Here is a 16,116-nt window from a genome sequence, read left to right as displayed (position 1 = left end):
ACCCAAAAAAATAATTATCGGGCCTGCGCAATTTCATTTTTTCGACTTTTAATTTTTAAGGTTTTTTCACATTTTTGGGTCGGACAGGGTATACATATGGAAATTTTTTTGGTAGGTCATGAAAAAAACCTAAAAATCAAAGTCGAAAAAAAGTCAAGAAAATGAAATTTCGCAGGCTCGAAAATAATTTTTTTGGGTATGCGTAGTGGAACTTTTTTCCTTAGCCCAAATCCTATCGAAAAACCGATGGCGCGATATCGTTTAACTTGCGTTAATACAAATCGACCCGGGTTAATATTAACTTATGTATATGGGCGCCAAATAAATTTTAAAGAATTTATTTCTCTAATTCTTAAAGAATTATATATATTTATTTTATTACATATTTACATGCTTCATGTATTTATATATCTTCATTCATCTGAGAATTTAGATACTCGTATAAGAATATTTTTCTTTTACATAATTATACCCTTTTCAAACGTCAATTAGCAATACATTTCTTAATTGTTGAAATTATGATTATATATTTGTAGAAACGAATTATGATACTCGAAAATATAAGTTTTTCCAAAGTTTTCTTTTCATACTGGAAATTTTCTAAACTGTTGATTACTTACCTTAAGTAAAAATATACTTATATTTTTTTATAATCTTTTGTTTAATGTATATTTTTTTGCTTAATTGATAAGTGGATTTAAAATTTATACTTTTCTGAAATAATTCATACTCATGTATTTATACATTTTAGTCATATCAATTTTATTGTCGCATCCAGAATAAAAAACTTTCAGAAATTAAAATCAGACTGAACCAAAGATAGAATGCTTTAAATAAATGAAAATGAACTTCTTTTTTTTTTGAAATATCAAATTCCGAGACACTGTCTCTTTGATTGTTTTTCCAAGTGGAGCATTCTTCAACTTGAATCTGATAGAACATTTCTGAGAAAAGTTTGGAGATATTGTGTTCTTTTACCGAACTCTGAATATGCAGTTTTTGAAACTTATTTTGAAATAGAGAATTATTAAATTCGTAGAAAGGGAGCCGTTTGCAACGAATCTAAGATCAACATCGGCACTCTACATTAATTTCTTGAAGCATGCTTTCTTGCACTTTTTCATAAAGTTTTTAAGCGCTGTTCTTTGGGCTTTGTATGTAATGTGTAGCTCATCATATTGTAATGATGAAAGTGCCTTCTGTGTCCGTCGCCTTGCTTTGTGCCATTTTCTACGCCATCGTTCGTTCAGTACACAGGAGGCCGATTTAGTTCTGGGTATGATAGCATGCCACACCATACTTAGCTTCTCGGGAGGAATTAAACTCATACCATTTTGACACATTTTAAAATTAGCTCTGCGCTGCAAAGAGTTGCAAGCGGGCTTAAAAGAATCATTTTTTTTCTTGGTTGTGTGTCGACTCAATTTACGTCAGGGAAAGATGTGACCGTTTTTAATCTTGGATGCGACTTATAAGTATTTGTTAAATAGATGATGAATATGTTTTTATGCTTAGTTACTTCAATGCCTGATATTTTATACTGTGTATATTTTGCTTCCTTATACATATGTATATAACTACTTTATACAATTTAGTAAAGCTTTTTTGCCATTGCTCTTGCTTTGGTTTCATTATTTATGAAACCAAAACATTTAGTAAATTTTGTTTAGTTTTGTTTTAAGAAACAGTTAGTTACATAAATTGATACATAGAGAGTTGAGAAATCATATATGAACTAGATTTAAACATAAGATTTACATTTATCTAATAAGAAGAGATTGAATTTGGTTTACTTATTAGTTCGTATAACTATATATATGTGTTTGTTTATTTTTTTATAGTGTCTATATAAGATGTATTATAAAACCCTTTCGGTAACAAACTACTTTTGAACATTTCTATTAAAAAATTCTTGTTAGAATAGATCAACTTCAAAGGTATTTTTTATTGAATAAGTTGTATAAATTTAATATATAGTTTAGTAGAAATTTGTTGATTAAACGAATTGATTTTTAGTTTTTTTTTTTTTCTATTATTTATAACATTTTTTTTTTTGCTTAAACTAGTAATTAGTAGTACTAACTCAGTTGCTTCCTAATCATACAATTATGAGATTTTTTATTAATTAATATACTTAGATTTTTATTTTAACTTCTCTATATTCAGCTGTTTTATTTAACTTACTTTTTATTATATAAGTGCCTGCATATCGTTAGTTTAATACACAAAGGCCCTAAGCAACAGATTTTTCGAAACTCCGTATTTCAAAGATTTTGGTATAATATTGTGGCGAATATTAGCACTTCTAATATTACTATGCTGTTAGTAAATAAACACAACGACATTTACACACATACATAGAAGGCAACGGAGAATATTTTACACACATAACCAGGAGCTTGAAGCGAAGAGATTATTTCACATACATATATGTAGTCAGCAGATAAGAGCGAAGAGATTATTTCACATACATATATGTAGCCAGCAGATAAGAGCGAAGATGAAGGAAAAACAATCACACATCACATTATCATCAGCTAAGAACAGAATATGTTACTCACACATACACTCACATATAGATTGAAGAAAAATATAAACTACAGATATACATGTAAATAACTAAATAACCAAGTATGAGATACAACTGATCCAGAAGGCATGTTCGTGAAAAGTCTGGACCTTAGGAGATATATGTGAACGAGACTAACTGAGATTATAAAAGTAGCGCGGTGCAAGCGATAATCAATCAGTTTGATTTAAACTCGCTATTAGTGAAGTACACGATTATTGTAATTGTGAAGTTCTACTCCCAATATAGTCTAATTCTAGATCCACAAAATTTGCTACAATACATTACACCATCAGTAAAAGTTTTTAAAATGTTGGAACCAATAACTGCGGAGTTATGCCACTTTGAAAATGCGTAATCCGCTTGTACATATATAAAAAGGTTTTTTGTTTCTGCTTTAAAATTTGAAATTTGTTTTTTATGGCCTTTGCGAATTAAGCTAATGATATATTTTTTGTCGTTGTTACCCTTAATTTTTTGCTTGATATTTCTCTCTTAATCCAATGTATTAGCAACACCTAACATTGCTTTAATTTGAAATCTTCTATTGAATTGTTTGTTTTCATTTTAAAGCTTTTCCATGTTTCAAGTTTCTGTAAAAATTTCTGTAGTATGAAAATATATTGTTCTGTTAATTTGTTAATTTGTACAAACTTATACTTAGTTCGAGATTTGACAAGGGTTTTGTTACGCTATATACATATATTTTTAGAAGTATAAAGAAATTGAAATATCGTTATATTTGTCATATGAAGGGTTGCAATGAGTGGCGGATTCAGGATTTTGAGAAGGCGGATACATTTTTTTTTTTTTTGAAATTTTGATAATATCTCTCATCCACAGTTCCTTAAAACTCCACAATTTCTACTAGGCTTTCCAATAAAAATTTTTTGGCATTGGCAATGTAAAGTTCATGGTATTATGATTAAGAAAGTACCGAATATATATTGCGTATATCCGTATAACTACCGTCTCATCAACGAATTTAACAACCAAAAAAATGGTTCGGGCTTTCATTTTATCTTTGAGAAGGTTGGAACCTGGTACCTCTTGAGGATGTTGTTGAAACGTGTTCTAAATACGACATTGAAATCAAAAAGCGTTGTTTATGCCCTAAAAATGTCTCCAATATTGGATATCAAGGGATTGAGTATTCCTATAGAATAACATTGTATGTGCCACTTCTAGATATTTCCATTTTTCACCTTCAAAATCGCTTCGAAAAGCACAAATCCATTGTCTAAAGCTTTGGCTAGTTATTTCTTAAGCAAGTATTCGATGAAGGGAAATTCACAGAACTCAACAATTTTAATGAAGAATGACTTGATGGTTCCGAAAGTGCCTTCGTCTTTGAAGTCAAAGTCTGGAGGCAACGAGTTTGTGGTTTTTGAGAAAAATTCGAATATAGGGCGGTCCTCAATTTAATTCTGACATAGGTCGTTTTTGAAACAAATGCTGAAGTAAGATGTTATTCAAGCGTTTTCGAAAAGGCAACCGAGATAAGGCGATATTCCACTGAGAAGTCGATTTATGGATATCGTTTTTTTTTTCTAGGTAAAATAAACGTTTTAATTTGTGATACTGCACAGAACCTCCAATATTTGTCCATCGGAAATCCTTTTCATCGAAAGTGTTTTTCTGAATTGACTACTTCAACAGTCAAATCAAGAGAAAAGATGTTTCTTATACGTAAACATGTTTCTTATACGTAAGTCATAGCTCAGTTAACTTAATAATTATTACTGACACTCAAAGAATACCAATGAAAACTGTTAAAATAACAGATTCGCAACAACATTAAAATAGCAGCGAAGGTTGTGCATATGACAGAGATTTCTGTGGCGACATTGTCATAAGAACAAAGTCATCGTAACTTTCTCTCTAAAATTAGCAGATGCATTTGCATAATGTTGACAGCTGTTCGCTGTTGAAATAACCAACGAAATCAGTTATGTTAACAGAAAAATCAGTTGGATGTACTAGGAATCTGTAATTTTTACAGAATATTGTTAACTTGAGATCAAGACGAAGTACTTGCTGTCTATCAAGAAAGAATTGGCGCATTCGCACCTCTCCAGCCACGTCACTGTTGACGGATATAAACTCGGGACTGTGAAATATTTCGTCTATTTGGATACCAGCATTAACAGCAAACGAACACGTATCAGCTTAGGAATAAAACGGAGAATAACTCTTGCCAACAAGTGCTACTTTGGAATGAGTAAACAATTGTATAGTAAAGTCCTCGCTGGATGAGCAAAAATCACGTTCTACATGTCGCTCAACATACCTGTCGAGAGAAGATGAGATGACTCTTTGAGTATGCGAGGGAAAATTTCGCCGGCAGATTTATGATCCTGTCCGTAAAGCCAACGCAGCTATGACGCGAAACAGCGATAGCTGGCGTGACCTGTTGCGAAATGGTCAAAATCACTTAGGCGGTTAAGCGCCAATGATGAGAAAAACAGTTTCTCTTCTGTTGAAATAACAAAACAAATATGTACTCTTGACAAAAAACCCTGTTGAAATAACCAAAAATCTATCAATTTCATCGAAATTCCGTAAATTTAAGGAAAAAAAGGTTTGTTGATTTTACAAGGGTTATTTGTTTGAGTGTGGTTTCTATGCCTTTCACTTGTGGCACAGCTCGAGTCTTGTAAGCTAAATGCTACTTTGCACTGAGTACGTAGTTGAGTCTTTTCTCTTGCAATAATAATCGAGCTTTATGATTTTCTATTCATATCCGTTTTGATGTATTTCTCGAAATCAGAAATGGACTGAAGATGGGATGGCGCTTGGAGTATTCGCAAAAAAATTGCTTAGTCTTAAACTGAGTTAACATATCTACGTTGAAAACTTCTAAGTTGGTCAATATACTAAAAAAATTATAATTATAGATTTTTTATGATCAGGAAGTGTTTTGTAAACACTGTCGTTGTATTTCTGATACTAAACGCATCTCAGCGAAAATTCAGATGCCTTTCGGAGTCGCTGGCAATTTATAGTAGAAATGAAAGACTGGCACGACATAAATTGGAAGTGAACTTCAGCCAAAATATCCTTGGAGATATTTCGCGTATTGTATTTATTTATTTAATTTTGATAAGTTGGTTAGAGAATGCAAAGGTTTTCATCTTGTTAATTTGTACTTAATATTTTTATATATAGAAAAGATAATTCATATTTAATTAGGCTACGTAATATTTAGAATAGGAGCAAGATTTCTTAAGAAGAGATTTGTATTTAATTTAGGTTAGTATAAAATACATAAAAAAATGTTTGTTAGTCATACTTTGGCATAGATTAAGTTTACGTTTAAAAAATATAATTTACAAATTTAGTGCCATTATATAGAGCACGACTATGAAATAAACTATCAAGTGATGGCCTGAACAAATATAGAAAATTGTTTGCTTAATTTTTTTTCTTATTTTAAGTAGAGACAGTGAGTAGAATAACTTAAAATTCTTTGCTAATTTTTGTCTGTTAATCATATAAAGGGTGCTGCATTCGACCATCCTCTTTATAGTTAACATAATATTACTTAAGTCATAACTTCTGGTGCAATTCGAATCAATTTGCATAATCGACGTCATACAAAAATGTGTATTTACGAAAAATTTGACATTACATTATTCCGACAAAGCTTATGTACAAATGCATGTAAATATGTACATATGAATGTTATAATAATTATATTTACACCTGCTCCGCCGTCTCATCAAAAACAATCGAATGCAAATCCATAGCTGAGCGCGTTTTACGTGGCGCTCTTGGCATCATAAACTGATTGGGGCTGGGACCGACGAATACAGAATTTTGCCGCGGACGCGTATGTGGCGCATAACCTGTAAATAAATAACGAAAGAGAAAAGGAAATTAGAGTAAAAAGAAGAAGCTTTCAGTGCCCTGTAACTAGTGATAGAACTTTTAAAAAAAGTATCGATACCGGTACTCATATAAAATACTCGGATCAAAGTATTGATGCTTGTCCTCATACTCAGTAAAAGGTATCGAATATACTCGATCCAAGTGAGTACTTCGGAATTTTTTCCAAAAGTGAATAATCTTTTTTTAAATGAGATCGTATGTTTTGAATTTAGTAGAAAACAAGTAAAGTAGTTTAATTTGGATGAAAACAAACATTATATACCCATAAGTGTGTTCTTACAAATATTTTAACGATACATATAAAGGCAAACCTGGCGAACATTAAATGATTTAAAAGATTTTTGATCGATTTATGGCATCTAAAAAAAATTTTGAGCTCGAAAAAGTTGTTTAAACGCGGTTGCCCTTCGGCAATGGTTTCGCAAGCACTCCAAGTGTATTTCTCTCATGAAAAGTATCCTTGTGAAAATTCATCTGCCTTGCAGATACCGTTCGGAATAGACATAAAATATGTAGATCTCGTCGCCTCAATTTGTAAGGAAAATTAAAAAAAAGCATACACAAAATTCGAAGAGAAGCTTGGTCTAAATCTCCTCCGAGGTAAATCGCGTCTAGTTCTTTTTATGTCATTAACAGTTTGGTGAAGACTTTAACCAAAGGATCAGAACGATCTTCCTTCAATTTTTTTTTTTTCCATTTTTGAAAGTGAGCGGGGATATAATCTGATTTCGACCATTTCCAACACCAATATATCGTCGCCGATGCTGTAAAAGCTGCTAACTCCATCCACCAAAATTTCACAATATAACGAAAAAGCTCTGCTGCATGACAAGTTAAAATATATTGAAATTTTATGAAGTTAGCAGCTTTTCATAATTTTGTTGGAGTTAGTGATTTTGTACAATAAAAACATAATTTTCTTTTACCACCATATGCAGAAATCGTCTCCCATTCCGCCGTTATCAAAAAGTCGGTTTAAGTTAAATGCGGAGCTTTTACCGCATCGTCGATGGTCTCAGTTTATACTCAAGTTATGGTGTTAATGAACGGAGCTTCGTTGATCTTAAACATGCATCGCCACTTGGTAAAGCATCGGGAAAAAGTATCGACGTAAAATATCGGTGCTTTACTCAGTACTTGGAAAAAAGCATCGAGTACAAAATACTCGAGTATTTTTTGGAAAAGTATCGATACCACTCACTCAGTACTCGTATCGTTCTATCACTACCTGCATGCGTGGTTCCAGGGGGGGGGGGGGGGGGGCTTTTTTTTTGTATTGAATGTAATGACGTATATGATACTAATCTACATAGTAGTTTCTTATCAAAAACGGATTTTTACTAATTTTTAATTTTTCTTGCTTTTTTACGTTCCAAGGGGGGAGGGGGGACATTTTTTTTAAATATATATAATAATAACCCGTTGAACCCATCATAAAAAAATTCGGCAGAAAGGCTGCCCTTGTTATATATAAAGAATGCTACAAAGAAAAATCAACGAAATCGGTTAAGGATAACGCCCACTTTTATATAAAAATGTTTAAAAGTGTCGTGGACGAATAAAATAAGCTATATACTTGCAAAAAAGAGCTTTATATCAAAGGTATTTCTTCCCCGAGCGAAATTCTAGCAAGAAATAGGAAAAAATTCAAATATTTGAAAATGGGCGTAACACCGCCCCTTTTTTGACTAAGTAATGTTGTATGTTTTGTAATGTAACTGCTTGGTCCGGGGCGAGGAGGGTGGCGGTTAGGCATGGGCGGAGCCACGCCCATTTTCTTTTGTTTTTGCATTTGATTGCACCATATCATTACTGGAGTTGAATGTTGATATAATTTAATTATATACTGTAAAGATACAAAATTTTTGTTAAAATTTGACTTTAAAAAAATTTTTTTTTTAAAGTGGGCGTGGTCGTTCACCGATTTTGCTAATTTTTATTAAGCATACATATAGTAATAGGAGTAACGTCATTTCATCATGATATCTTCAACGAGTGCCAAATTACAGCTTGCAAAAATTTTAAATAACCTTTTTTTTTAAGTGGGCGGTGCCACGCCGTTTTCCAAAATTTTACTAATTTTATTTTTTGCGTCATAAGTACAACTCACCTACCAAGTTTCATCGCTTTAGTCGTCTTTGGTAATGAATTATCGCACTTTTTCGGTTTTTCGAAATTTTCGATATCGAACAAGTGGGCGTGGTTATAGTCCGATATTGTTCATTTTAAATAGCGATCTGAGATGAGTGCTCAGGAACCTAGATACCAAATTTCATCAAGATACCTCAAAATTTACTCAAGTTATCGTGTTAACGGACAGACGGACGGACGGACGGACGGACATGGCTCAATCAAATTTTTTTTTTTATCCTGATGATTTTGATATATGGAAGTCTATATCTTTCTCGATTCCTTTATTCCTGTACAACCAACCGTTATCCAATCAAAGTTAATATACTCTGTGAGCTCTGCTCAACTGAGTATAAAAACGCGAAGGGGTCCTCAGAGATATCCACAAATAGGCGTTGGCTTTCTATGCCAGGAATTATCCGGGGGACCCACTTTCTTAAAGATGAATACCCTGAACTCGAAGGAGAGGAAAGCAATATCAGAATCAACCCCGACATACATAATGTGTGTCGTGCTTGCAACGTGTGAGTGACAATTTGTGAGTGGTCGCACCTTTTGGATGGCGCGAATCTGTGCTACAACAACAAAAGCAACGAGCCGCATAGAGAAAAATTCAACGTCGCTGCTCTTACAGGAATAAATCGATGCAAAGAAGGCTATTGGAAGTAGTTGCACAAGAACAAAAGCGCGGCATTGGCTGACTGTGTTTGTTAACAGTTAAAGCATCGTAGGAATGCTAGTACGAATGCCACTTCCGTGAGAAAAGGAGATTTACAAAGCATAATCCAAACAGCTGTCGCCTTCTCCGTCCAGACGTAACTGTTTAAATTTTTTCCAAATTATAAAATTTAAGCTTTTATTTCCTCAATGCCTTGCGATACTCTCTAATATATAAACATATGTTTAACTACTTTAACTACTTTTTTGCACCTCTATCGCCCTTTCTTTTACCTTCTTCCTGACCCTATTTTCCGCTTCCACTGTCATTTGTCACCGTTTCACTTTCCTTACTTTATTCTTTTTTCTCCCTCTGCCTCTCCCTCACTGTATACTTCCATTTCTTCCTACTAATGGCTCTCCCTCCGTTTTCTGGAACTCCGGTTCCTTATAGGAAATATTTTGCTTGTGTTTGCCGAAAAACGCATGAAATTTCATTTAAATCGGATCAGGGGCTATACAAATCATTTTTCCACTCGCTTGTATAAACTTCCCTTGTATGTTTGTATGTATGAAACTATCGTTTAATACATATTTCAACAGCTTTTGTTTAGTCTCATTTTCATCTTGCGGTCTTATCCCATGTGTATGCGCAATTTAAAGCACAGCTTTTGTTATTTACATAAAATACTGTGGCATGCTGTGGCATAATTTTTATACTCAGTTGAGCAAAGCTCACAGAGTATATTAACTTTGATTGGATAACGGTTAGTTGTACAGGTATAAAGGAATCGAGATAGATATAGACTTCCATATATAAAAATCATCAGTATCGAAAAAAAATTTGATTGAGCCATGCCCGTCCGTCCGTCCGTCCGTTAACACGATAACTTGAGTAAATTTTGAGGTATCTTGGTATGTAGGTTCCTGAGCACTCACCTCAGATCGCTATTTAAAATGAACGATATCGGACCATAACCACACCCACTTTTTCGATATCGAAAATTTCGAAAAACAAAAAAAAGTGCGATAATTCATTACCAAAGATGGATAAAGCGGTGAAACTTGGTAGGTGAGTTGAACTTATGACGCAGAATACAAAATTTGTAAAATTTTGGACAATGGGCGTGGCACCGCTCACTTTTAAAAGAGGGTAATTTAAAATTTTGCAATTTGGCAGCCATTGAAGATATCATGATGAAATTTGGCAGGAACGTTACTCCTATTACTATATATATGCTTAATAAAAATTAGCAAAATCGGTCGTTCTCCGCCCACTTTTAAATAGCAATTTTTTAAAGTCAAATTTTAACAAAAAATTTTATATGTTTACAGTATATAAGCAAATTACGTCAACATTCAACTCCAGTAATGATATGGTGCAACATAATACAAAAATAAAAGAAAATTTCAATCGGGGCGTGACTCCGCCATTTTTCATTTAATTTGTCTAGGATAATTGTAATGTCATAAGTCGAACAAAAATTTACCAATCCTTGTGAAATTTGGTAGGGGCTTAGATTCTAGGACGAAAACTTATTTCTGTGAAAAAGGGCGAAATCGGTTGAAGCCACGCCCAGTTTTTATACACAGTCGATCGTCTGTCCTTCCGCTCGGCCGTTAACACGATAACTTGAGCAAAAATCGATATATCTTTTCTAAACTCAGTTCACGTACTTATCTGAACGAAAAAAGGGATGAAACATGGTGATTGGATTGGTTTATTGACGCAAAATATAACTTTAGAAAAAAACTTTGTAAAATGGGTGTGCCACCTTCCATATTAAGTAGAAGAAAATGAAAAAGTTCTGCAGGGCGAAATGAAAAACCCTTGAAATCTTGGCAGGAATACTGTTCGTGGTATTACATATATAAATAAATTAGCGGTATCCAACAGATGATGTTCTGGGTCACCCTGGTCCACATTTTGGTCGATATCTGGAAAACGCCTTCACATATACAACTACCACCACTCCCTTTTAAAACCCTCATTAATACCTTTAATTTGATACCCATATCATATAAACACATTCTAGACTCACCCTTGGTCCACCTCTATGGCGATATCTGGAAAAGGCGACCACCTATAGAACTAAGGCCCACTCCCTTTTAAAATGACTCATTAACACCTTTCATTTGATACCCATATCATACAAACATATTCTAGATTCACCCCTGGTCCACCTCTATGGCGATATTTGGAAAAGGCGACCACCTATAGAACTAAGGCCCACTCCCTTTTAAGAAGCCTCCTTAACAACTTTCATTTGATAGCCATATTCTACAAAAAAAGTCTAGGGTCACCCCTGGTCCACCTTTATGGCGACATCTCTAAACGGCGTCCACCTATGGAACTAAGGATCACTCCCTTTTTAAATACTCTTTAACACCTTTCATTTGATACCCATATCGTACAAACATATTCTAGACTCACCCCTGGTCCACCTCTATGGCGATATCTGGAAAAGGCGACCACCTATAGAACTAAGGCCCACTCCCTTTTGAAAAGACTCATTAACACCTTTCATTTGATACCCATATCGTACAAACAAAGTCTAGGGTCACCCCTGGTCCACCTTTATGGCGATATCCCGAAAAGGAGTCCATCGATATATAGAACTAAGGCCCACTCCCTTTTAAAATACTCATTAACACCTTTTATTTGATACCCATATCGTACAAACAAATTTTAGGGTCACCCCTGGTCCACCTTTATGGCGATATCTCGAAAAGGCGACTACCTCTATAACTAAGCTCAAACCCCTTTTAAAATACTCATTAACACCTTTCGTTTGATACCCATATCGTACAAACAAATTTTAGGGTCACCCCTGGTCCACCTTTATGGCGATATCTCTAAAAGGCGACTACATATAGAACTAAGCTCCAACCCCTTTTAAAATACTCATTAACACCTTTCATTTGATACCCATATCGTACAAACAAATTCTAGAGTCAGCCCTGATTCACCTTTATGGCGATATCCCTAAATGATGTCCGCCTATAGAACTATGGCCCAATTCCTCATAAAATACTCTTTAATGCTTTTCATTTGATACACATGTCATACAAACACATTCCAGGGTTTCCCTCGGTTCATTTTCCTACATAGTGTTTTCCCTTATGTTGTCACCATACCTCTCAACTGAGAATGTAATGTTCGGTTACAGCCGAACTTAACCTTTCTTACTTGTTGCATTTAAATTCAAAATATCATGGAAAGGATTTACTGTAAATATGAAATTTAAGAGTAATTATTTATTTATGCATGAATTGTTTAATGTGCATTTGCTGATATCGAAGCTTTTTCACAAGAAATTTCCTTATTACACAGGGTATTACAACTTTGGTTGGTTGTACATATATAACGGAATCGAGATTGATATAGACTTCCATAATTCAAAATCGTCAGTGTCCAAAAAAAAATTTGATTGAGCCATGTCCGTCCGTCCCTCAGTTGACACGATAGCTTCAGCAAATTTTGAAATATCCTCTTCAAATTCGGTATACGGGCTTATCTGCACCCAGAATAGATTGGTATTGAAAATTAGCGAAATCGAACGATAACCACGTCTATTTTTTATCGAAAATATAGAAAAATGGAAAAAATGGGTTAATTCAAAAATTAGTACCGCTAAGCTATTGGAATTGGGTAGGTGGTTTTATGACGGAAAACATAAATTCCAAAAAATTTTATAATATGGGCGTGGCACCACCCACATTTAGAAGATGAAAATTTGAAAGTTTAGCAAGCCATAAATCAAAAGCCGGTAAAGATAATAGATTCAAATTTGGCAGAGACACTATCCTTGCCAAATTATATAGCCTGCGTAAAGATAATCAAAATCGGTTAAAGAAAAAACTCCGATAGGTGGCACAATGATCGAGATATTGGAAAAAATCGCATATTTGGAACAAATATTACATACAGTCCGTTAGAAGTGACATCAAAATACTTTGCAGTTCGAGGAGTTAAATTGCAGCAAATTATCAAGAAAGAGTCCTTGTAATAATGAGTCACTAAATGAACTAAATAGAGTGAGAAATAATTGGCACTATAGATATAGACTAAAAACTTGAAAATAAAATAATTTTAAAAAAATGTTTGGTTAAAGGGTTTTATTGAAAACAATACATACATGAAGTAATAATAATACTAAAAGCTAGAAAATAATTAGGTAGGTCCAACGCTTTTGTTTATTTGTCTGATCAACGCCCTAGATTGATGAGGAGTGTGATGACTAGGACCCAACTAATTATTTTCTAGCTTTTAGTATTATTATTACTTAATGTAAGTATTGTTTTCAATAAAACCGTTTAACTTAAAAATTTTTTGTTTAATTATTTTATGTTTATCTAAAAAATCGCTTAGGTGTACGCTATATATTTCATATCTTATACAGCCGATTATTTAGATATTACGAATGGGATAAGATTATTTTTCAGCCCCATTCATGAAAGGTATGAAGTCTTCGGCACAGCCGAAAACCGTCCCGTCCTTACTTGTTTTTATTACCTTTTTACAAAAGATATTGTCAACACTTTCTACTTATTTTTATTTTTTTTTTTCAATAGCGTAATATCAGCGCTTATTTTATTCTTGAGTGCTTTTATATTATGCATTAAATTAAGTATACATATATGATCATATATTCAGTAAGCATGTACAATTGCTCTTATAGCCCTAACCATTTCAATCTTAATCTTATTTTAATATAATAAACAAATATTTGGAAAAATTGTAACGAATTTTGCGAGGTCAAAGCGACGTGGCATTAATCAACACGTTTTTGGCATCTTTCAACCAAAATCGACTCCCATGCGCTTTTTACAGCTTCCCATAGTTGCTTATTCGATAGTTGCTCGCGTTGGGCTACTACCTCCTTGATTTTAAATGGGGTATATGTCTGCTGACTGTAGCGGCCATTCCATCACGTTGATCTGTCTTTCCTCAAACCATCCTTTTGCTACGTTGCTCGTATATTTCAGGTTATTGTCCTGCTGAAACGTATAAACAAGTAGCATTCCGTCTCTGGCATATTACAGCATGATGTCTTTGAGTATATCAACATATGAAACGTCAGTCATAATTTCTCTAACCCAATGAATGGGTCCAACGCACAACCAAGAAAAGCATGTTCAGACAATAACAATGGAACCTTCATGCTTTACGACTTTTGTTGTATACTGCGTATAGTATTCGGTATTAAGTGGCCGTCTTACACAATGGCGTGATCCCATTCCATCATACATGACAATCTTCAACTCGTCCGACCATAAAATGTTGCGCTGAAGAAAAATTCAAATGTTCTTTGGCAAATCGAAGTCTCTTTTGTAAATGAGTTTTAGTTAACAACGGTACTTTTATTGAACTGTGTGCATCAAAGTCATGCTCACGTAAACGCCGACAAACTGTCTTAATGTTTGAACACACTTTTAAGGCATCTCTGATTTCCGGGGCAGCCGCAAATGGAAACTGCTGAGAGTATCTTACGACTATTCAACTTTTCTTAACAACATTGCTGACTTTTTTCCACGGGTTTTGCGGTTAATGGCGTTAGGTACCACTGTTGGTGAGCAATTACTGATGTTTTGCACTTCCACATAAATTTTGCCATCAGCAATAAATTTTTTTAACCCTAGAAAGATAACTTACGTCTGAGAGACGTGTTCAAGTTTAAGGACCCTAAAGATATAAAAAAATTACATAGCATTTTTTTGTTGTGTTTTTTTTTTTTGAATCATTTATGTGATATACATATATTCACTCGTTTCAAATGTTTTTTAAAGAAAAATATTGTTTTTTTTTAATATATTGAAAATTAAGTTTGACTTGTCTTGCACTTGTCCTTACAAAAATCAGTCTTTTTCGAAGAACCTCAGTTTATAGCAAAAAAACTAAAATAAAATACATTTTTTTGTACTTCAATCTAACTGTTTTAAATTATACTTAAAAAATATTAGCTAAAATTACCATTTTAGGCAAAAATTACATATAAAATGGGTAGTCACGTAAAAGATAAACGATACCGTCTCTTGGACGTATTTTTAAAAAACAATCGTATATATTTCAGCAACAAAAAAAGTTACTACTGAAAAACACACCCCACTGACAAACTGGTAATGGTAGCTGAGAAAACTGAGAATGAGAATGTTCTCTCTTTACGATTGTGGGAGACTGGGAGCAAAATTAAAACGACATACGTCTCGCAGACGTATGTTATCTCACTAGGGTAAAGAGCGCGCGTTGCTTAGGTGTGCAATTCCTCTTTCTCGACATTTCTGCTTAAGGAGTAATACAAATTTGGGCATTGGTTATTGAATATCAATTAAATAAACTAATCTCGCCGTTCTTTTTACAATTCTCACAAACATAGATTTTTTGTACACTTTTCCATGCACTACTTAAATTTTGACTGACTAAAAAGCCATTGCAACCAAAACTTCATTCAAATTTAACAAAACCAATAGGTTAAGTCTAAAAAAGAATTGCATTCTTTGAAACCAACTTCTTGTTCTAATGGTTTTTATGGTGGATACCGAAAAAAAACGGTGGATAAAAAAACTCGGCCACTTAAATGAACTGAGCCATAAGCACTACTAAAATTTTAAACGCAACTGTAAGTATATGAACAAATGATTTCATCCATGTTGCGGAAGAAATTAATTAACCGATATTATTAAGTAATTTTATATTACTCATTATTATTGTCATCATTCTTCCCACATCAGCTAGCAATTTAATCATCGTCATAAATTTTGTTAATAAAATATAAAAAATGTATTGAAAGTCATTCCTTTGATTAAAAGTAGCCGGCATGTCGGAAATATGCATGTCGTCAGCCAGTCTGTTAATATTTTTAGTTTCC

General features: G+C 33.6%; 1 protein-coding gene across 1 annotated transcript in view; it reads right to left on the bottom strand.

Annotated features, from left to right (window-relative positions):
• Window positions 1-422: 422 nt before the first annotated feature.
• Window positions 423-16,116, bottom strand: part of LOC137250942 (uncharacterized) — an 83,033-nt gene continuing 67,339 nt past the window's right edge. The window contains exon 6 of the mRNA XM_067784696.1: window positions 423-6,417. Coding sequence (XP_067640797.1) covers window positions 6,269-6,417 — 149 coding nt within the window. The 3' untranslated portion in view covers window positions 423-6,268. The remainder of the gene's footprint in view (window positions 6,418-16,116) is intronic.

This window comes from Eurosta solidaginis, chromosome 4 (assembly GCF_040869045.1).
Source record: "Eurosta solidaginis isolate ZX-2024a chromosome 4, ASM4086904v1, whole genome shotgun sequence".
NCBI lineage: Eukaryota > Metazoa > Arthropoda > Insecta > Diptera > Tephritidae > Eurosta > Eurosta solidaginis.
This window is presented reverse-complemented; position numbering and strand designations above follow the sequence as displayed.